This window comes from Coregonus lavaretus, assembly GCF_964263955.1.
Source record: "Coregonus lavaretus genome assembly, contig: HAP1_SCAFFOLD_1236, whole genome shotgun sequence".
In the NCBI taxonomy this organism is placed as follows: domain Eukaryota; kingdom Metazoa; phylum Chordata; class Actinopteri; order Salmoniformes; family Salmonidae; genus Coregonus; species Coregonus lavaretus.
Genome location: NW_028159838.1, coordinates 110,820 through 134,797, shown reverse-complemented (window position 1 = coordinate 134,797; position 23,978 = coordinate 110,820). Strand labels below are relative to the sequence as shown.

General features: G+C 41.5%; 1 protein-coding gene across 1 annotated transcript; it reads right to left on the bottom strand.

The window, feature by feature from the left end:
• Nucleotides 1-17,339: 17,339 nt before the first annotated feature.
• Nucleotides 17,340-23,090, bottom strand: LOC311122402 (interleukin-12 subunit beta-like; the record flags this gene model as incomplete). Its single annotated transcript, XM_084196765.1, has 7 exons — nt 17,340-17,457; nt 17,861-17,964; nt 18,203-18,378; nt 19,038-19,285; nt 20,842-20,944; nt 21,064-21,384; nt 22,997-23,090. 7 exons carry the CDS (start codon nt 23,088-23,090, stop codon nt 17,340-17,342), a joined length of 1,164 nt encoding a protein of 387 aa, XP_084052891.1.
• Between the last annotated feature and the right edge of the window lie 888 nt (nt 23,091-23,978).

Sequence of the window (23,978 nt, the reverse complement as noted above, 5' to 3'; positions counted from 1 at the left end):
CCAAATTCCTTGAACGACTCGGGCTATCAATATGTAAAAAACAAAACACAAATGTAGGTTATGACTTATCCCTAGCAGCTACTGTTAGCTAGCCAAGTGCAAAGCTAGCCACTGAATTGACTCAGCCAGTTCGCGTCTGTTCGCACGGTCGTTCCAGCTATTGTTTACTAGTAGCTATCCAGGTAGCAACAAGCTAGCTAATATTTCAAGCACAGTAGCCACTTGCTACCTAACGTTAACGGTTCAGACAATGAGGTTAGGAAACAGCTGAATGGTAGGCAATTATTGTATGTAATTATTGTAGGCAGCCAGCTGGCGTAATTACAGGCACTCTCAGGCGTGAAATAACTATACCGTTGCTAATAGCTACTCGCCAGCTAGTCCCGGTGGTGGGTTAGCTAGCTAGCTTCGTGCTACGCTGGGCACAGCCGAATACAATACTAACCTACAATAATTACATACAACAACCCACAATAACTACCTACAATACCTAACTACAATCTAAATACTATTCCTTTGACCTCATGGCTTGGTGTTTGCTCTGACATGCACTGTCAACTGTAAGACCTTATATAGACAGGTGTGTGCCTTTCCAAATCATGTCCAATCAATTGAATTTACCACAGGTGGACTCCAATCAATTTGTAGAAACATCTCAAGGACGATCAACGGAAACAGGATGCACATGAGCCCACAAGCCCTGAGAGCCAGACCTCCTATCCAACTGGTCACTACCTACACCCCACAAAGTTCAGAACTACTCAGCATCTTAAAAAACATTGGCATATTCTACGCTTAGAGTCAGATCTAGGGAATACATTTCAGCAGCCTCCTGCGGCCTCCTACCATAGAGCTAAAAACATTAAAGACAGTGTTGTCCAATCCGACATCAGCCAAGGCGCAAACAAGACCAGCCTCCTGCATTTTCACCCAAGCAACTACAAGTGTGGCAATTGCACTCAATGCCAGTACACCAAAAGTATTAAAAGTTTCCCAGATCAGGTTGAGACATAAAAATCTAAAGTACCATCAATTGTAATTCTCTAAATGTCATCTATTTGATTCGCTGCCTGTGCAGCTTATTTTACGTAGGTGAAACTTCAAGGGAGTTACGCACTAGAATATGTGAGCACCGAAGTGCCATTCAATGTGCTGACGCCAACAGCCCAGTGACCCTCCATTTCAAAGAGCGAGGACACTCGCTTTGTGAGTTTTTTATTTTGGAACTGAACAAGCAAGAGGTCTTAATCTAGAGAAGGACTACAGTGGCTTGCGAAAGTATTCACCCCCCTTGGCATCTTTTGTTGCCTATTTTGTTGCCTTATAACCTGGAATTAAAATTGATTTTTGGGGGGTTTGTATCATTTGATTTAGACAACATGCCTACCACTTTGAAGATGCAAAATACTTTTTTTTGTGAAACAAACAAGAAATAAGACAAAAAAACAGAACACTTGAGCGTGCATAAGTATTCACCCCCCCCAAAGTCAATACTTTGTAGAGCCACCTTTTGCAGCAATTACAGCTGCAAGTCTCTTGGGGTATGTCTCTATAAGCTTGGCACATCTAGCCACTGGGATTTTCGACCATTCTTCAAGGCAAAACTGCTCCAGCTCCTTCAAGTTGGATGGGTTCTGCTGGTGTACAGCAATCTTTAAATCATACCACAGATTCTCAATTGGATTGAGGTCTGGCCATTCCAAGACATTTAAATGTTTCCCCTTAAACCACTCAAGTGTTGCTTTAGCGGTATGCTTAGGGTCATTGTCCTGCTGGAAGGTGAACCTCCGTCCCAGTCTCAAACATCCCCACAGCATGATGCTGCCACCACCATGCGTCACTGTGGGGATGGTGTTCTCGGGGTGATGAGAGGTGTTGGGTTTGCGCCAGACATAGCGTTTTCCTTAATGGCCAAAAAGCTCAATTTTAGTCTCATCTGACCAGAGTACCTTCTTCCATATGTTTGGGGAGTCTCCCACATGGCTTTTGGCGAACACCAAACGTGTTTGCTTATTTTTTTCTTTAAGCAATTACTTTCTTCACTCTTCTGTAAAGCCCAGCTCTGTGGAGTGTACATCTTAAAGTGGTCCTATGGACAGATACTCCAATCTCCGCTGTGGAGCTTTGCAGCTCCTTCAGGTTATCTGTATGCACTCACTAACTGTAAGTCGCTCTGGATAAGAGCGTCTGCTAAAATGACTAAAATGTAAATGTAAATGTCCTTTTGTTGCCTCTCTGATTAATGCACTCCTTGCCTGGTCCGTGAGTTTTATAATAATAATAATATGCCATTTAGCAGACGCTTTTATCCAAAGCGACTTACAGTCATGCGTGCATACATTTTTGTGTATGGGTGGTCCCGGGGATCGAACCCACTACCTTGGCGTTACAAGCCCAGTGCTCTACCAGCTGAGCTACAGAGGACCACAGTTTTGGTAGGCGGCCCTCTCTTGGCAGGTTTGTTGTGGTGCCATATTCTTTCCGTTTCTTTTAAATGGTGCATCGTGGGATGTTCAAAGTTTCTGATATTTCTTTATAACCCAACCCTGATTTGTACTTCTCCACAACTTTGTCCCTGACCTGTTTGGTAGCTCCTTGGTCTTCATGGTGCCGCTTGCTTGGTGGTGCCCGTTTGCTTAGTGTTGTTGCAGACTCTGGGGTCTTTCAGAACAGGTGTATATATACTGAGATCATGTGACAGATCATGTGACACTTAGATTGCACACAGGTGGACTTTATTTAACTAATTATGAGGCTTCTGAAGGTAATTGGTTGCACCAGATCTTATTTATGGGCTTCATAGCAAAGGGGGTGAATACATAAGCACGCACTACTTCTCCGTTATTTATTTTTTAGAATTTCTTGAAAGAAGTTATTTTTTTCATTTCACTTCACCAATTTGGACTATTTTGTGTATGTCCATTACATGAAATCCAAATAAAAATCCATTTAAATTACAGGTTGTAATGCAACAAAATAGGAGAAACGCTAAGGGTGTTGAATACTTTTGCAAGGCACTGTATAGTATGCTTTTGTGAAGGCTTACTAGCTCACTAACTGTTGTCCAAACCAGTTGTTAGACCTCTTTGCGTAAGCTTTTGATGTTTATAGTTGTTATCCCTAGTTTTGCTTAGCCCTGTTGTTTATTTTTCAATACACAACATATTCAACATGTATTATATAGTAGTGGTTGTATAACAATTACACCTACTGTAGTTGAAAAAAGCTTGTCCAGTTTCCAATTGTTATTTACTGATTTCACTTCTGTATTTCATCGCTAGGTGGAGACATTGACCACAGCACACCACACCCTGAGTACTAACCTGTATGGTCTAGGGGTGGGAATAATAACAACAAGATAACTCATGTGAAATGTACTGTGTCCGTAAAATGTATATAGGTTCAGAACTTTTGTGAAACTGCACAGTTAAAAATATATGTCAAGAAGAAATCAAACTGGATTGACATCAGAAATAGATGAGAGAGGTTGAGGGTAAAGGAAGGACAGGACTAAAAAGAAATAAAATATAACTATTGTAAAATAGATTGTGTCTGTAAAATTTAAATAGTATGTATAAGCTGGAAGTAGAAGCCTAAGTGTTGTTGTTCATTAGTTTACTCCGATTAGGGGAAGGGTGGTAGGGTTAGTGGAAAACATGTATATATATACACTGCTCAAAAAAATAAAGGGAACACTAAAATAACACATCCTAGATCGGAATGAATGAAATAATCTTATAAAATACTTTTTTCTTTACATAGTTGAATGTGCTGACAACAAAATCACACAAAAATTATCAATGGAAATCAAATTTATCAACCCATGGAGGTCTGGATTTGGAGTCACCCTCAAAATTAAAGTGGAAAACCACACTACAGGCTGATCCAACTTTGATGTAATGTCCTTAAAACAAGTCAAAATGAGGCTCAGTAGTGTGTGTGGCCTCCACGTGCCTGTATGACCTCCCTACAACGCCTGGGCATGCTCCTGATGAGGTGGCGGATGGTCTCCTGAGGGATCTCCTCTCAGATCTGGACTAAAGTATCCGCCAACTCCTGGACAGTCTGTGGTGCAACGTGGCGTTGGTGGATGGAGCGAGACATGATGTCCCAGATGTGCTCAATTGGATTCAGGTCTGGGGAACGGGCGGGCCAGTCCATAGCATCAATGCCTTCCTCTTGTAGGAACTGCTGACAAACTCCAGCCACATGAGCTCTAGCATTGTCTTGCATTAGGAGGAACCCAGGGCCAACCACACCAGCATATGGTCTCACAAGGGGTCTGAGGATCTCATCTCGGTACCTAATGGCAGTCAGGCTACCTCTGGTGAGCACATGGAGGGCTGTGCGGCCCCCCAAAGAAATGCCACCCCACACCATGACTGACCCACCGCCAAACTGGTCATGCTGGAGGATGTTGCAGGCAGCAGAACGTTCTCCACGGAGTCTCCAGACTCTGTCACGTCTGTCACGTGCTCAGTGTGAACCTGCTTTCATCTGTGAAGAGCACAGGGCGCCAGTGGCGAATTTGCCAATCTTGGTGTTCTCTGGCAAATGCCAAACGTCCTGCACGGTGTTGGGCTGTAAGCACAACCCCCACCTGTGGACGTCGGGCCCTCATACCACCCTCATGGAGTCTGTTTCTGACCGTTTGAGCAGACACATGCACATTTGTGGCCTGCTAGAGGTCATTTTGCAGGGCTCTGGCAGTGCTCCTCCTGCTCCTCCTTGCACAAAGGCGGAGGTAGCAGTCCTGCTGCTGGGTTGTTGCCCTCCTACGGCCTCCTCCACGTCTCCTGATGTACTGGCCTGTCTCCTGGTAGCGCCTCCATGCTCTGGACACTACGCTGACAGACACAGCAAACCTTCTTGCCACAGCTCGCATTGATGTGCCATATTGGATGAGCTGCACTACCTGAGCCACTTGTGTGGGTTGTAGACTCCGTTTCATGCTACCACTAGAGTGAAGGCACCGCCAGCATTCAAAAGTGACCAAAACATCAGCCAGAAAGCATAGTAACTGAGAAGTGGTCTGTGGTCACCACCTGCAAACCAGTCCTTTATTGGGGGTGTCTTGCTAATTGCCTATAATTTCCACCTGTTGTCTATTCCATTTGCACAACAGCATGTGAAATGTATTGTCAATCAGTGTTGCTTCCTAAGTGGACAGTTTGATTTCACAGAAGTGTGATTGACTTGGAGTTACATTGTGTTGTTTAAGTGTTCCCTTTATTTTTTTGAGCAGTGTATTTACATGTATGTATATGTATGTGTATGTATATTTATATATATGTGTATATGTATGTATGTGTACTGTATGTATGTATGTATTTATATATATATATTTACAAAACAATATATGGGTGGATTGGAAATGATGCAGACAATTACATTGATGGAAGCTACAACCTATCTGCAATATTAAAGTTGATCTTAAAATAAAAAAAATGGAAAAAAACCAAATGAAATCAAATATAAAACCTGTTTCCTCCCTACCTGTCTTCCCCGTGCCCTGTATGGTCTCTCATTAGCAGCACCAGCTGAAGAGCGTTTCCTCCCTACCTGTCTTCCCCGTGCCCTGAATGAACTTTCCATTCCCTTTGGGATTATTCTGAACAAGGCCATCGAAGGCCGAATTGTCAGTCTTTTACACTTCTCTAATAAAACCACGTATTTTTAATGGTGAGCGAGTGTTGCGCCTCTTCCTGTCCAATGAAGCTCCCGACAAACAGTTATTGTGCTGAAGTTGCTTCCAGAGGCAGTTTGGAACTCGGTAGTGAGTGTTGCAACCGAGGACAGATTAATTTTATGCGCTACGCGCTTCAGCACTTGCCGGTCCCGTTCTGTGAGCTTGTGTGGCCTTCCACGTCACGGCTGAGCCGTTGTTGTTCCTGGATGTTTCCACTTCACAATAACAGCACTTACAGTTGATCGTGGGCATCTCTAGCAGGGCAGAAATTTGACGAACTGACTTGTTGGAAAGGTGGCATCCAATGACGGTGCCACGTTGAAAGTCACTGAGCTCATCAGTAAGGCCATTCTACTGCCAATGTTTGTCTATGGAGATCGCATGGCGGTGTGCTCGATTTTATACACCTGTCAGCAACGGGTGAGGCTGAAATAGCAGAATCCAATAATTTGAAGAGGTGTCCACATACTGCTGTATGCATAGTGTATTTTAAGATTACGGGTTAGGTTTAGGGTTAGGATTAGGTTTAGGGTTAGGATTAGGCTTAGTTTAAGGGTAAATAGGATTTTTTAATGGCAAAAAAATTGTACACTCTAAAAAGTCATGAAATGTCACTAAAACACAGCTTGTGTGTGTATGTGTGTATGTGTGTGGTGTGTGTGTGGTGTGTGTGGTGTGTGTGTGGTGTGTGTGGTGTGTGTGGTGTGTGTGTGGTGTGTGTGTGGTGTGTGTGGTGTGTGTGTGGTGTGTGTGGTGTGTGTGGTGTGTGTGGTGTGTGTGTGGTGTGTTTGGGTGTGTGTGGTGTGTGTGTGTGGACCATCTGACTCTCTGAATTTCCATCAATCCTAGGTAGGTACATGTTTTCGTTCACATTGTCATTCCATAATATGTTTCTTGTTTGTTTTGAGCCTATTGGTAGTTGTATAGTGAGTCTGCCAGAAAGAGCTTACATCACTGTGGCCTCTTCTGCTTTTATCTGAAGGAGCTGAACCAAAGATCCAATCCAGGTTAACCACACACTGCTGCCTTAGTCTGCATCCCTAATGGCACCATATTCCCTTTAGAGTGCACTACTTTTGACCAGGGCCTATATGGCTCTGACTAAAAGTAGTGCACTATATAGGGAAAAGGGGTGCCATTTGGGATGCACACTTACAGACTGCACAAATTGGACAGCATGTTACTTTGGGACGCACACCTTGTTTATAGGCTGGCTGGGGTTTCCATTCCTGGCTGAAATTCACAACATAGATTCATGTTGTTCTACTCTATTCTACCAACTTATAGGTACATGGTCAGACGATCACATGATTGAAAATATTAATACAGAAAAATATGCGGTTTCCAATGCGTGTGTGTTTATGTGTGTGTGAGAGAGAGAGAGATAGAGAGAGAGAAAGACACCAGGCATCTCGCTATCCTCTGTCTACACTAAACATATGGGATCCTTATTTCAGTGTTGTAGTACTCGAGCGGTGGCGACCCGTCATTCACCGCAGGTAGAGCCCCACCTGTTTAGAGCCCTACCTGTTTAGCTAAAAAAACGTGTTTTGCATGTTATTTTTGGCATTAATACGTGTCACATATCAGTTTGCAAACAATGTAAAAAAAAAAAATATATCAATGAGTTAATGAAGCTGCATACAAACATGGTCTCTTTTTAGCTTTCTTGAGTAAGGCAGCTCTAAAATGCAGGTATTTCAGCCGAGCTCAGTGCTTTCTGTGGTGGTGGGGCAGCCAGCGGAAAATATGGAGCATGTGGTTGGTAATGTTCTCTAGTTGCGCCGTGATTGGCTCAGTGTTCTGTCACTCATGGGGACACTAGTCACCGCAAAATCGACGGGGAGAGCTCGAAAATTCAAGCCCCTTGGGTGCTGCCATAGAGTTACATTAGAAGTGCCCATCCAAGAAGGCTCAAGGTCATTGGCCACAGATAAAATGACGTCAAATCACATAATATCTACCATAGCTTTGATTGGATTAATCATGTCAACATCATACTTTGAAAATCTTAGCCATTAAGCTAGACAAGCAGTCATCATCATGAATCACGTCGACAATCTACTGGCAAATCCTTTTCAATCCTTGTCATATGAAGAGAAATTATAAATAAAATTTATCGGTGCTCATTGGCTATTGGATATAAACATTATACAACAAGTTGGAAATGGCATATTCAACAGTGAGTGGTTTGGAAGGAATCAGTGGCTAACTGCAAGGTTGCAAAGCAATCACTAGCCTGCTATTCATTGGAGTGGGTGTGTGGTCCATGTCTGGGTTTAAGGGTCTCTTTTCCAAGCGTAAAAGGTTATACATTCAACACCATGTGCCATAAAAGGTTGAATATATTGGCCATGCTGTCAATCCAGCATGACATCTGCCGCTTTTAAAAAAACTGGAAACTGGGAAATCTCAGACTTCAGTGAGTTCAAGACAACTGGGAAAACAAGCTCCGACTGGGAAAATACGTTTTGAACGGTCATCCAACTCGGAATTCCAAGTCGGGAACATGGGCCTCTTTATAGAGCTCTGACTTGAACATCTGTGGTGAGTGTGGTGAAAGGAGTCAGGCGCAGGAGGGTAATCACAGAATACAGAGTTTATTCCTTCGTTGACACACAAATGCGCTCCAATAGCGATCAACGAAACGGGCACAGGGGAAACAAACATCCCTGGCAATTACACTGTAACGGAATCCAATAATACATAGGCACAGGGGGGAAATCTACCCTGGCAACACAATGTTATGAGTAGCTCCACTGAGCTACATTACTCTAACAATTAACAATCACCCACGTTTAGCACACAAAGTAAGCAGTGACCTAAAGTTTAAAGTCGAACTGATAGCGTTTTAACTACTTTGCAGATATGAAACAAACAGACAATCATAATATCAGTAAAACATATAAAATTCCCAGTTCATGCTACAAAACCAAATTTCTAAGAGGTTTTAAAAATATGTTATATTTGACTCAACGTTCCATGACGTACACTAAGGCATTGTTGGCAGAATAGATGGATGCAGTTCAATGCATGATTAATATAATTCACCAATACATTTCTTGGTAGTCCCAAAAATATTGCTATCAGTTTGTAAATCACAGCTGGCCTGGTACATTGTCTGCTGCCTCCATTTGGGACGCACGGTTTCAGTTTCAATGACTGAATATTCCGGACCAAAATTGACGAACGTAACTAACACAGGGAATGTCAATACAATCAAACTAGCAAGGGCAATGATCACAAGTCAGTCATAATGGTGGTTAACAGGCTAGTGTATCTATTTATGTAGCAAGCTAAAAACACGGAGCCTAACGTTAGCTAGATAGCTAGCTAGCTAGCTGCTAGGAGGATGTCAAGTCGTGACATTGGAGGAGTGGGTGAGTGAGTGACTTTTCCCCCTCATATCGTTTTCTGGTGGCTATACACATCTAGAGATGCAGGTGTCATTTGGTTAGCTAGCAAGAACTTGATAGACTGTTATCCAGTTAGCATATCTCTTGTGTTCGCAAATTCACTCTGGTTATCTACTCTGATTTCAGAGCACTCTCGTCTGAGTGTGCCAGAGCGCAGAACAACTTATGAATTTACGAACGCGCAACAACCCGCTGAATATGACTAATGTCAGTAAACGTAGGCAAAAAAAGTAATAGTTAGTCAAGAACGCTCTAGATAACATGTAAACAGCCAAACTAGCTCTGCTACCGTGAGTAAAATGGTCAGAGTGAGGTGTTCTCTCATTTGTGTCTGGAAGTAGCTAGTTAGACTCCGGTGCTAGACAAGACAGATGTTTTTATTTGGTTTTATTTACTGCAGTGTCTATTCAGTGTCCAAACGCACGGCCGCTTTCCCAATCTATATTGCTACAGAATATTCACAAATTGTCACGATCGTCTAAGGAAGCGGACCAAAGCGCAGCGTTTGTAGCGAACATGTTGACTTTATTAAATAAAGCAACCACGAAAACAACAAAACCAAATGACGATACGTGAAGTCCAAAAGTGACAATGACTGAACAGGAACAAAAACCCACAAACACAAGGTGAAAACAGACAGTATAAATATGGCTCCCAATCAGAGACAACGAGCCAACAGCTGACACTCGTTACCTCTGATTGGGAGTCACTCAACCAAACAAAGAAATACAACACATAGAACCACCCAACCAAACAAAACACCACGAAACGAACACACCCTGGCTCAACACACAAAGTCCCGGAGCCAGAGCGTGACACAAATGCCTTAGTATACGTAATTCCCAAACATTCTAAGAATTTATGAAACTGTCATATTCTTCCTGGGGGTGTATATGAACAGATTTTAACAAGATTTCATGTTGCTAAAATGCTGTCAGTTCCACTTTTAATGCAACAATGTCTCACACACATAAGTTATTTTCAAAGAGATGGCTAACAACAGAAAGCGCGCTGCAATAAATAACACAGTTCCACTCACCAGACGATGATCATTTGAAACTTAATTTATTGTTGAAAGTTATTCTTGAAAAGGGAGAAGCTAACAAATAAGCAACAACATCCTCTTCGACATCCTGCTGCAGCTGTTGCAAACTAGCCGACAACAAAAGCGAGCTAGCTAGACCATGGGAAAACTACTGCTCGCTATTGCGCAGTGACCTGTTGAACTTAATAATATGCCATTTAGCAGGCGCTTTTATCCAAAGCGACTTACAGTCATGCGCGCATACATTTTTACGTATGGGTGGTCGCGGGGATCGAACCCACCACCCTGGCGTTACACGCGCCATGCTCTACCAATTGAGCTACAGAGGACCAACTTCAACGAGGCAGAAGTTCCCATACGTTTACAGACCCACCCATTAAGTCAAAACGTGATTGGTTGATTACACTGTCACTCCAAAATGTTGCCCTAATACAGTTGAATGGCAGATGCCTTTATCTAGCTTCTGATGGTCTAGCCAATGGCGGATTTAGCAAGGTAGATTTATCTCCCCAAAGACCAGCAAAGAAAAATCCTGATTGGATATTTTTTTCTCTTCAGTGTTAACCCTTTCCTATCCAACAAAAGCTGACGAGATTAAATCAGAACATCATTATTATATTATTATAATCATTATTTTATCATTCCTTAGCCCTTCTCTGAAGGCGTAGAAGGCCAATTTTTCCCAACTGTGTTTGGGTTAGTAATAATTTGTAGAGTGGCTCTATTTTCCCTCAGCATGCATTCTTTCACTATTCTGAATGTCTAAAGAATTCATATGTTGTTCTGAAATATGAACACAGAAATACTGGACATTTTGAACTCGTATTATGGATTCATGACCTTCCTTTCCTTTCACCAGGACACACACATCTCAACATCCACATACTGTCCATCAGGGTTGGGGTTAATTCCATTTGAATTTCAGTCAATTCAGGAAGTACACAGAAATTCCAATTCCAATTCTCTTCAATGCTTTTCAATGAGGAAAATGTTGAATTGAAATTTAGTTTACTTTCTGAATTGACTGGAATTCAAATGGAATTGACCCCAACCCTAATGTCTGTGTGTGTGTGTTTTGTGAGAGATGAGTGGTCACTGTTCTATGAAGTTGATGTGTTCTCAGTTGTGATTGATTTAATCTCGTTCCCAGACACTTCCGTCCAAATGTGCGAAGAGTCTGGTGGGCAAACGAGTCAAACTAGGCCTTTGTTAGCCAATACAGAAAGACCGGGAGAATTTCACGTGGCATATGCATTCTGATGGGTTCTGACTTCTAAACTTGAAATATTGTTAATCATCAGTTATCCTATAGACATGAGGAGTGACATAGTCTGGTTTATACACCAGAAGTTAATAGTTATCTGTAGGAGGAATGTATATGGTGGAGGCAATTAAGGTTGCAGTCACTGATAAGGGTGGAGAGCTGTGGATTAGTGAAGAATGGAGGGTCGAGGTCAGGTCAGGTCACATTAAGGGAGAAGGAACAGTTTATTGCCTGCATCACTTAACTTCCCACTTAGCAATGAAAATGTCGTGTTTAGAGGGAAGGAGGAGGTCACCTAAATTGGAGTATATATATATCTGTGCTGGTTGGAACATATATTTTTTGTCTTATGCAGCTGTGTGACCCAGTAGGTGAGTAAACATGGTTTGAGCTTTACTAGTCATCTGTAGGATTTTACCTTGTTATTTAGAACCAAACAATTCTCAATCAATCATCTCCCACAACACCTTCACCCTAACCCTCCCCCGTACGCTAGCGTACGACAAGCACAGAGCCACACCTTTGCTCAGTAGGTCCCATAGAATTCTATGGTCACTCCCATTAAGGCCAACTTTGAGTGGTTGATATCCCAGACTTATATGTGCTCTGCGCAATAGCCTGGGGATGAGGTTATGTTTGATTTGACCATGTATTGACCATGTTGTGTGGTCTATCTGTGGTCAGAGGGAGCTAGGGTGCAGACGGTGGGAGTGGAGGTATTTGGGGTGGAGAGGACGGTGGACTCAGTGGAGGACATCCCAGCTACTTTCTACCTGACGGGTAAGAGGACATCACTTCTACAATCAATCAAGCACATTTTTATATGGCCTTTTTTTTTTTACATCAGCAGTTGTCACAAAGTGCTTTTACAGTAACCAGGCCTACACCAGAGAAACCCATGACATACAGGTCACCACTGCTCCTTCCATCTCTTTCTCCCTGTGTGATGTCACATCCTGTTCCTGTTTAGGCACCTGGCCTGTCGAGTGCAGGTGGGCTCTCCCATCAACATGAGGCTCCTGCTGCTCCTGCCCCAAATATACACAGGTAGACACACACTATTAGGAATCTTCCCCTATTTCCATGTTTGTGTGTAAGTGTGTTGTGTGTCAGAGTTGAGGGATGATAAGCCAGTGTTTGAGAAGGGCCTCGGGTGTGGGAGGAGGACATGCAGATGCACTCCAAGTTCCTGGACAGAAAGGTGCCATATTAGTCTTTCCCTACACCCTACCATTACCCCCTCCTCTCACCTAGCCCCTTACTCTTATTCCACTATTTCCTAAGTTTCCAACATGACATGACGCATGTGTGTGTTTTAGGATGAGTTGAAGGCAGCAGCCGGAGCTCCACGCCATGATGGCTGACTTCCTGTTACGAGCAACGTCTTCATGTTCTACCGCGAGGACTTCTCCCGCTGACCCCGGGTACCTTAAACACCTCCTTACCTTAAACACCTCCACACCTTAAACACCTCCACACCTTAAACACCTCCTCACCTTGACACACACTGTGTGATCAAATATTCAATGCTTTTATGGATGTTTTTCTATTTTATTTTGTGACTCTGTTTTTACTGTCTACTGTTTTTCTTTGTATGAGCTGCAATGAAACAAAATCCAACCAACTGTTGCTATGTCAGTTGGTGTAAAAAAAGAAAATGTGTTATTTAATGTCTTGTATATTTTCCATGCTTTATTTCTGTTAAGAACTTTATCCTTGAGTGTGATAATTTCAGTAACTGCAACAGTACTTTGCTTTGGCATGATCAACCCATACATTTGTAAGAATAAAGTTGTAAATGAAAGTAATCCTATGCCTGTGTGATCTGGTTTCTGAATGGAATATTTTGCTGAGCCTACTTTCAACCGGTCTTTAGCAAATAAGTCAGGAAAACATGGTTTTAAACTTTAACCCGTGGCTCTGATTCAACCACAATGGGTTGAAGACCATGGGCCTGTCTTGGGGGGGAGGGGGGGGAAGCTGAAAAAGTTGCCAAGGACCATCAGGCATGGCAAGGGCTTGTTGCTGCATTATGCGCCACAAGGAGCAAAGTACTGTACTTTCTATTGTCCTTGTCTCTAATGCTCATAGACCTGTGTAACATTTGAAAATTAGCAAATAGATAAAAAGAAAATACTAACACAATAAAATAACAATAACGAGGCTATGTACAGGCTATATACAAGGAGTACTGAGTCAGTGTACTGGGGTACGAGGTAGTTGGGGTGATTGATTGAGGTAATATTTACATGTAAGTTTGGTTAGGCAACTGATTGAAGTACTATGTACATGTAGGTAGTTGTGAAAAGTAGAGTTAATCAAACCATTTGATTAACTGTTCAGCAGTCTTATGGCTTTGGGGTAGAAGCTGTTCAGGAGCCTTTCGGTCCCAGACTTGGCGCTCCGGTACTGCTTGACGTGCGGTAGCAGAGAGAACAGACTAACTTGGGTGGCTGGAGTCTTTGACAATTTGTAGGACCTTCCTCTGACACCGCTTGGTATAGAGGTCGTGGATGACGGGGAGCTCGGCCCCAGTGATGTACTGGGCCGTACACACTACCCTCTGTAGCACCTTGCGGTCGAATGCCGAGCAGTTGTCATACCAAGCGGGGATGCAGCCAGTCAATATGCTCTCAAAATATATTTGAATATTATTCCAATGTTAGCCTTTTTAGAGGCACATTTTTTCATGTGAATTTCTGGCTCAATTGACAGCGCCATTTATCTATTTCAGTAGTGCTCTTATTAGCCTTTTAAATCACTGTGAATTACCTAGCTCCTAGGGTAGGCCCATGTTGGCATATCAAAACAAATAAATAAACAACCTGTTTTAATTTGGGACGATTCATTTTCAGTTTGGGATGGTTGAAATTGCACTTCAGGACAATTCTGGGACGTTCATGAAAAAAGTTACTCTCAAGACCTGGGTAGCTATATATTGTTTTGAAAGTTTGAAAGTTTGAAACAAGTAAAAGTTAATTAACATTTCTTAAATGTATTCCTATGGGGTTGTATAACTAGTGAACTATTGGTGATGACATAATATCGTGTAAAAATAGATTTCTACCGAGTGATGCTATGCTAGGTTGGCAATTTTTTCAGTTCTGCCCACAAATATTCTATAGGATTGAGGTCAGGGCTTTGTGATGGCCACTCCAGTACCTTGACTTTGTTGTCCTTAAGCCATTTTGCATAACTTTGGATGTATGCTTGGGGTCATTGACCATTTGGAAGACCCATTTGCGACTAAGCTTTAACTTTCTGACTGATGTCTTGAGATGTTGCTTCAATATATCCACATAATTTTCCTTCCTCATGATGCCATCTATTTTGTGAAGTGCACCAGTCCCTCCTGCAGCAAAACACCCCCAGAGCATGATGCTGCCGCCTCTGTGCTTCACGGTTGGGATGGTGTTCTTCGGCTTGCAACGTACCCCCTTTTTCCACCAAACATAACGATGGTCATTATGGCCAAACAGTTCTATTTTTGTTTCATCAGACCAGAGGACATTTCTCCAAAAAGTACGATCTTTGTCCCCATGTGCAGTTGAAAACCGTAGTCTAGCTTTTTTATGGCGGTTTTGGAGCGTGGGCTTCTTCCTTGCTGAGCGGCCTTTCAGGTTATGTCGATATAGGACTCGTTTTACTGTGGATGTAGATACTTCTGTACCTGTTTCCTCCAGCATCTTCACAAGGTCCTTAGCTGTTGTTCTGGGATTGATTTCACTTTTCGTACCAAAGTATGTTCATCTCCAGGAGACAGAACGCGTCTCCTTCCTGAGCGGTATGACGGCTGCGTGGTCCCATGGTGTTTATACTTGCGTACTATTGTTTGTACAGATGAACGTGGTACCTTCAGGCGTTTGGAAATTGCTCCCAAGGTTGAACCAGACTTGTGGAGGTCTACAATTTGTTTTCTGAGGTCTTGGCTGATTTCTTTTGATTTTCCTATGATGTCAAGCAAAGAGGCACTGAGTTTGAAGGTAGGCCTTGAAATACAACCACAGGTACACCTCCAATTGACTCAAATGATGTCAATTAGCCTATCAGAAGCTTCTAAAGCCATTACATCATTTTTTGGAATTTTCCAAGCTGTTTAAAGGCACAGTCAACTTAGTGTATGTAAACTTCTGACCCATTGGAATTGGGATACAGTGAATTATAAGTGAAATAATCTGTCTGTAAACAATTGTTTGAAAAATTACCTGTGTCATGCACAAAGTAGATGTCCTAACCGACTTGCCAAAATTATAGTTTGTTAACAAGAAATTTGTAGAGTGGTTGAAAAACGAGTTTTAATGACTCCAACCAAGTGTATGTAAACTTCTGACCCATTGGAATTGGGATACAGTGAATTATAAGTGAAATAATCTGTCTGTAAACAATTGTTTGAAAAATTACCTGTGTCATGCACAAAGTAGATGTCCTAACCGACTTGCCAAAATTATAGTTTGTTAACAAGAAATTTGTAGAGTGGTTGAAAAACGAGTTTTAATGACTCCAACCAAGTGTATGTAAACTTCTGACTTCAACTGTAGGTAACTAGCTAGCTAACTACTCTGTACAATTCATAATAGATTGGTGCTACGTAGTTAGCTAGCTAGCTATACCCATTTCCAGACAGTAAAAACATTATTTATCTAATGAAAGCAGAATCTAATTCATGTTAATAAGCTAACCCCATCATTGTTAAGGCCAGACATTTTTGTTATATGATAAAGGTATTTGGTCAAATGATTATGGCAAGGTTCAAAGACAGGCATTAGAGAGAGTGTGAGAGAGCGCATCACCCATGTTGCGGCAGGGAGAGGACGAACAGGTCATCAGGTGAAAATTTGAGTTGTAAGGCACTATCAGTTCAACTCTTCATCGTTGCTGACTGTAGTGCCCAAGTGCTATAACAAAACAGTTGTTGCCTGCATTCTGATTTCATTTGGTTGTCATGGCAGGGGTCAGAGACAGTCAGTAGAGACAGGGAGAGCACCGCCCATGTAGAGGCACAGAGAGAGGACCAACAGGTCATCAGGTGAGAACTTGGAATTTTTGTTATAAGGCAGTTTGGTAAAGCACGTTGCAAAGCAATTTACATTGCACACAGTTTGGAACTATCGGTTCAACTCCTCATCTTTGCTGACTGTAGTCGAAGTGCTATAACAAATGTTGTTGCCTCCATTCTGATTTCATCTGGTTGTCATGGAGGTTGAAAACGTGGCTGCGCTCAACAATGATACAAAGCAGATTGAACCATGTTGCCATCTGTCATATCCACTAGGAGAAGCTGGATACCATAGATAGGAAAACAATATGCCCAAATTGTATTTCTGGCAGTGACAGGCGTAAAGAGGTACAGTTCCGTGAAAAAGTATTTGCCCCTTTTCTGATTTTCTCTATTTCTGCATATTTTTGATACTGAATGTTATCAGATCTTCAACCAAAACCTAATATTAGATAAAGGGAACCTGAGTTTACAAATAACAAAACAAACTGATACTTATTTTATTTATTTATTTAATTAACAAAGTTATGCAACACCCAATCCTGAAATTCATTAATGACTATGAGCACAGAGTAGTGGAAATAACTCATACACACTTACTGTAAGTGCAGGTTTGTACGTTTATTTTGATTTAGAGTTTTAAAGTCACATTATGACTATGTTAGTGCATGTCATACTCTTTGGGATAAAAAGCAACAACAATAAATAAATAATCATGATCAAATAAATACTAATAAATAAATGTAATAACACATAAATAATGTAAAAGTAAAGTTTGTGTCAGTAAATGAGTTGAGAAATGCAATCTTTGGTCTTGGCAACAAAGTCACCTTTGTCATAGTTGATGTTTTAGAGTGTGAATGCCTACAAACTCTACAGAGTGAATAAATAGGATAATGTTTGATGGCCATCAGTATGGTAAAGATCTACTATTGAGACACACTCTTCTTCTGCTTCTCCAGCTTCTTCTGCTTCTCCTGGTTCTTCTGCTTCTCCTGCTTCTTCTGCTTCTCCAGCTTCCTCCTCTTGTTTCGCTTTTTGCTGTGTCTGAAAGATCACATCACATTGAAAAACGTGTTGTTCTGCAATGTCTTCTCAGAAGTTCAATTAATGAACTGATAAACAATTCATGAAATTGAATTTCGATACCCTTCCTGAATGTACTGAATGGAAAACCCAATTGAACCTGACCCTGGTAGATGTAACATGATAAAAAAGTAGACTGGAGCGGGGGTTTTAAACCCTCTCCTCGGGGATCCCCAGACGTTTCACACTTTTGTTGTAGCCCTGAACTAGCTCACCTGATTCATTAGTAGTCAAGTGCTTGATGATTTGTTGACAAATTGAATCAGGTGTGTTAGCTATTCAATAGTTCAAATACATGGAACGGCTGGGGGTCCTCGAGGAGAGGTTCTCCTGAAAACAGTAGACCAGAGAGTGTGGTACTGACCTGTACTCTGTCCAGTCGCTCCAGGGGGAGTCACAGAGGGCATCCTGGGCCCTGACACACACCGTCACCTTGGCCTTTACTGACCACTGGCTGCTCTCTGTGGTTTGGTCCTGGGGGAACACAGGGGTTAAATTCATTAAGCACCAAATTGAAGAAAATGGCCTGAAGCAGAGAGGGACTACCTGAAATACGTTTTGCTACATTGTGCCCTAATGCATATCTATTAGTTCAAGAGTATACGACTTGTTAGTCCAGGATCTGGATGTCTTGGTGTAATGGCTCTCATCAAGCTTTGGAGACAAGGCATAGTAGTACATACAGTATGTAGACAGTAGTCCTCACCTTAAACTCTGTGCAGGGAGAATCACACGCGCACCCGTTCTTACGCTCTCTGTCTTTGATCTCTTTGACCTGGAAGGAGAGGGGGAAGTAGGAGATGGGGCTGTTCCAGGAGACAGGATAGCTCCACTCTATAGTACTGCTGTTCACCTTCTTAATGGATACCTTGTCTGGCTTCACTGTAGAGAGGGAGAGAGTGAGGCAGGGAGAGAGAGAGAGAGAGAGAGAGAGAGAGAGAGAGAGAGAGAGAGAGAGAGAGAGAGAGAGAGAGAGAGAGACGGGGGGGGAGGGGGAGGGGGGGGGGGTGAGGGAAGGAGGGAGTGGTAGAGAGTGAGAGGGGGAGGGAGGGAGGGCAAGGGAAGGAGGGAGAGGGAGGGAAGGAGATTATTATCATAACTTCTACCAGCACTCTGCACTATAAAACTAACTTTCAGTAGCGTTTAAACCAAAAAAATCTCAGCATATAATCTTCTGCAAGATATTTGTATATAGAGGTAGGTTTCCTAACTGTGGCGACGACGCCATTATTAGTGCATCTCTCCACTGGTGCGCTACAAACTCCTTCAATTTCAGAGCACTTTGTTTCCGCATTCTAAGTGTTTGTTATGGGATAGACAGGTTTGCCAGCTCCAAGGCATTTTCTTTTCACAGACCAGTTACATTGTGAAGTTTGTAAATATAATTTTTGCATTAGTTTGTAAATATAGTGAAGTGCACATCTGGACCATTATTGTCACCTTTAAGTAGCCTACAATCACAACTTGTGCACCTGATCCTGCTAGTCTCTTACAACATGTCTGCCCTTATGACTGCCACAAGGTCCCTATTTAACACTCACCTATCTCTGATAAGTAGAAGGATTGGGAATATTCCTCCAGCAGGTAGTTAGTCTTCATGTAGATGGTCAGGGTGATCCGGTCAGTCTCCTCAGCATAGGGACAATACTGTCTGTCCACACAGGACACCCCCAGTCCACTACTGTGCACAGAACACATGATGTCACTCTGGCCAGACGAAGAGGAACATGTCCACTGCTGTCCGCTGGCGTCCACAGAACAGTTGACGTTCTCCGCATCAGACAGGCCACTATAGAAAAGGCAAGAAATGGATAACTGCAATTAGAGTAACACAGGCCTAGTCCATTCACTAATATTTCATTTGAAGTCAAGGCAATACTTTAAGTTATTATGCACATTTCTTGCCTATACAGCACTATAGCACTATACAACAGTCAGATCCATAGAATGTATACACTCTTAGAAAAAAGGCTTCCAAAAGGGTTCTTTGCAGAGGGATAGGGTTCTACCAAGAACCGCTTTGATCAGAATAACTTTTTTTAGAAGACAAAGGTTCTTTGTAAGAAAAGGATTCTACCTAGAACCTTCAACATCCTAAGAACCGTTTTTGGAAGAAAGGGTTCTTTGATGATTCTTTGGAAGGCAAGATGGATTATTTGGAAGGCAAGAAGGGTTCTATACTGAACAAAAATATAAATGCAACATGCAATGTTTTTACTGAGTTACAGTTCATATAAGGAAATCAGTCAATTGAAATAAATAAATTAGGCCCTAATCTATGGATTTCACATGACTGGGCATAGGCCCACCCACTGAGGAGCCAAACCCAGCCAATCAGAATGAGTTTTTCCCCACAAGAGGGCTTTATTACAGACAGAAATACTCCTCAGTTTCATCAGCTGTTTGGGAGGCTGGTCTGAGACAAATCCCTCAGGTGAAGATGCCGGATGTGGAGGTCCTGAGCTGGCGTGGTTACATTTGGTCTGCGGTTGTGAGGCTGGTTGGACGTACTGCCAAATTCTATCAAATGACTTTGGAGGTGGCTTATATGGTAGAGAAATTAACATTCAATTCTCTGGCTACAGCTCTGGTGGACATTCCTGAAGTCAGCATGCCAACTGCACACTCCCTCAAAACATGAGACATCTTTGGCCTTGTGTTGTGTGACAAAACAGCACATTTTAGAGTGGTCGTTTATTGTCCCCAGCACAAGGTGCACCTGTGTAATGATCATGCTGTTTAATCAGCTTCTTGATATGCCACACCTGTCAGGTGGATGGATTATCTTGGCAGAGGAGAAATGCAGGGTGCGGGTGATTAACAATTCAACTTGTTGGATATCCTAACTCTGTCTGGATTCCAATAAGAATTACACATCACTTTACAAACCAGCATAATGTGACTTGCAGGCCTGATGTGGCCTGTAAACCAGGAGATTCCTAACACCACTGTGTTAGGCTATAACTAGGTTGTCAAAGAAATGCCTTATGATTACTGCATGTAATGTAGTAGTACAATTTTAAAGGCTAATAAGGATGGTGCAACCGTTCATAGAGGGTTCTAGGAAGAACCCTCCAAAGATAAAAGATTTCTCGGTAGCACCCTTCATAGACGGTTCTAGGCAGAACCCTTCATAGAGGGTTTTAGGTAGAACCATATACAGGGGGTTCTTTGAAGAACCCTACATAGAGGGTTTTAGATAGAACCCTCTGCAAAGGGTTCTACCCAGCACCAAAAAGGGTTCCCCTATGGGGACAAACTGAAGAACCCTGTATTGTTCTACTTAGCACCTTTTTTTCTAAGAGTGTAGTAGGAATACATTGAAATGGTTGGTGGTAATAGTACCGTGCCACTCTGACAGACATAACGGTCCCAACCCGTTTAGTGCTAAATTTCCAGGAGCAGTGGAAGTCTCCTTGGTAGTTCCGTGTAGAACATTTCATATAGCCTTAGAATAGAACAAAACAAATGAACAAAAGAGAAACAGAAGATGTTAGAATTGGATAATGAATGAAAACTAATATTTGACTTGTTTTCAGATGACAGACAGACAGAAATCCTGTATACCTGTTCTGGTGGATCCTTCTAGAATGCGTTTCTGTTCATCCAGGTGTTTGACCAGCACCGTAGTCTTCTTCAGGAGGGTTCTATCCAGGCTGTGACATGTAAAGAACCCCCCTCCAGTTCTCTCTTCCAGGTTGACAAGGAAGGTATTTCCCCTCTTAATCTCCTCTTTACCCATCATCCATAGGATCTCCTCATCCTCCTCTCCATCTCTCCGCCACACCCAGTCATCGCCTTTCCTCCAACCCTCCTCCTCTCGGTTGAAGGAACCCAGGCAGGTCAGAGGATGCTGAACCAGCGAGCCGTCAACGTTCACCACAACAACTGGTGACAACACACACTTCAATCAACACCAACACAGTCAGGTCCAACATTATTGCCACCCTTGATAAAGATTAGCCAAAAAAAACAGTATAAAATAAATCATGAAAATACTGAACTATATTGTATTCTTTAGAAAATGTAATTATTTTATACTAATACAATTAGTCAGAGATTTTGTTTATCAAGTATAGTTTTTTTCTCTCAGAAAGATTGGTCCAAATGATTGGCAACGCTGTTTTCAATACCTTTCTAAACCTCACCTTGGGAGGATAACGGCACAGGGGTGCCAATAATTCTGATCCCTATCTTTTTTAGAAAAAAACATTACTTGTTAAACAAGATCTCTTTCTCTGACTAATTGTATTGGTATAAAATAATATAATTGTTCTATTTGTTAAGCATACAATATACAGTAGCTCAGTGTTTGTATTATTTATTTTATACAGTCTTTTTTGCTCATCTTTATCAAGTGTGACAATAACGTTGGATCTGACTGTAGCTCATCAACACAAACACATGCCTCAACTTTATATAGCCTTATGATGAACTGACATAAACATACCCTCAACTTTATACACAGGGCTGGCAAAACCAACATATAACTAACTCATCTCTATACAGTGCCTTCAGAAAGTATTCACACTCCTTGACTTTTTCAACATTTTGTTGTGTTACAGCCTGAATTCAAAATAGATTAAACAGAGATTTTGTGTCACTGGCCTACACACAATACCCTATAATGTCAAAGTGGAGTTTTGTTTTTAGAACATTTTGCAAATGTTCAATCACTAATTAAAATTGAAAAGCTGAAATGTCTTGAGTCAATAAGTATTCAACCCTTGTGTTATGGGAAGCCAAATAAGTTCAGGAGGAAAGATACATTTAATAGAGCTAAGCACAGGCAAAATACTACAGGAAAACCTGGTCCAGTCTGCTTTCCAACAGACACTGGGAGACAAATTCAACTTTCAGTAAGACAATAACCTAAAACATAAGGCCAAATATACACTGGAGTTGCTTAACAAGATATTGAATCTTCCTGAGTTGCCTAGTTACAGTTTTGACTTGAATCAGCTTGAAAATCTATGGAAAGACTTGAAAATGGCTGTCTAGCAATGATCAACAACCAATTTGACAGAGCATGAATAATTGTTTTAAGAATAATGTGCAAATATTGTACAATCAAGATGTGCAAATCTCTTAGAGACTCACAGCTGTAATCGCTGCCAAAGGTGACTCTAAATGTATTGACTCAGGGGTGTGAATACTTATGTAAATTAGATATTTCTGTATTTAATTTGCAATACATTTGCTAAAATATCTAAAAACACGTTTTCACTTCGTCATTATGGGGTATTGTGTGTAGATTAAAAAAAACATTTTATCCCTTTTGAATTCAGACTGTAACACAATAAAATGTGGAATAAGTCAAGGGGTAAAAATACTTTCTGAAGGCACTGTGCTATACCAGACTGGAAACACATATACAAGTCTTAATAATGAACAGGCAACATACTGACAAGTGTACAGGCTGCCATTATTGTTACAAACTGTACTGATCTAACCGATGACAGTAATATACATGTACTGATCAGAGATTATGATTTCCTACCATTGGGTAGAAGATTCCAGCTGCTCGGAGTGAACTTGGGGCTTTGGCTTTTGGCCTGGTGTAGGATTAGAATGCCTAGTAAAGTAAACCTCATCTACGAGGGAGACAGAGTAGGAGCCAGGGAGGGAGGGAGGGAGGGAGGGAGGAGAGAGAGAGAGAGATAATAATGTTTAGTCAAATAAATGTCAAATATAAAAATCAAAGATTCTACCCATGTAAGTGTTCATAATGAATAGAATATGATGTACAAAATAAATAATTTATCTACAAAATAAATTCATAGGCCAAAAAGTTAATTTAAAAGTAAATTTTTCATACCTTTAGACAACAAGCAAACATCTTCTGATCAACACTTATCCTCTGAATAACGCTGAAGTCTAAACAGTGGCTTTTTAATATGTGTCGATGTCGATGACATTTAGCATCCAATAGAATTCCCCCGTTGAGAAAAGTACAGACGGGCAGAATGAGGAACTCAATCACTTTCCAACCTTCCTAAACAAGACACAAGATAATAGAGGACTGTTCAGTCATGACCTCTCTCTCGCTTTCTCACTTCCATATGCTGCATACACATCACAGACTTCCTGCCTTGCATTCTTTCAAAGGTTTTTATTAGTTGCCCACAGTATTGCTTAATATAATCTGTAGGGTACTAAGGGGTAACTACATCTAATTGCTGACACAAAAAAAGCAACGTTTGGAGAAAAAAAAATGTATGTGGATGAAGGTCATACTTAGGCGAATAAACTATAAAGGGAAATAAATATTGGAATGGAATAAAGCTAATAACAATAAATAACATTGGAATATAACATTTCATAACAATAACTTAACTAATTAATTCAGAGTAACATTGATGTGGCAACTCTCTTATGCTCTGCTATTGCACGATTCTAATTTGTACATAGGTCACAAATATAGCTATCCTCAGTAAAATTGGAGCACAACTCATGAGCCCACCTGCTGTGACTGTGACTAA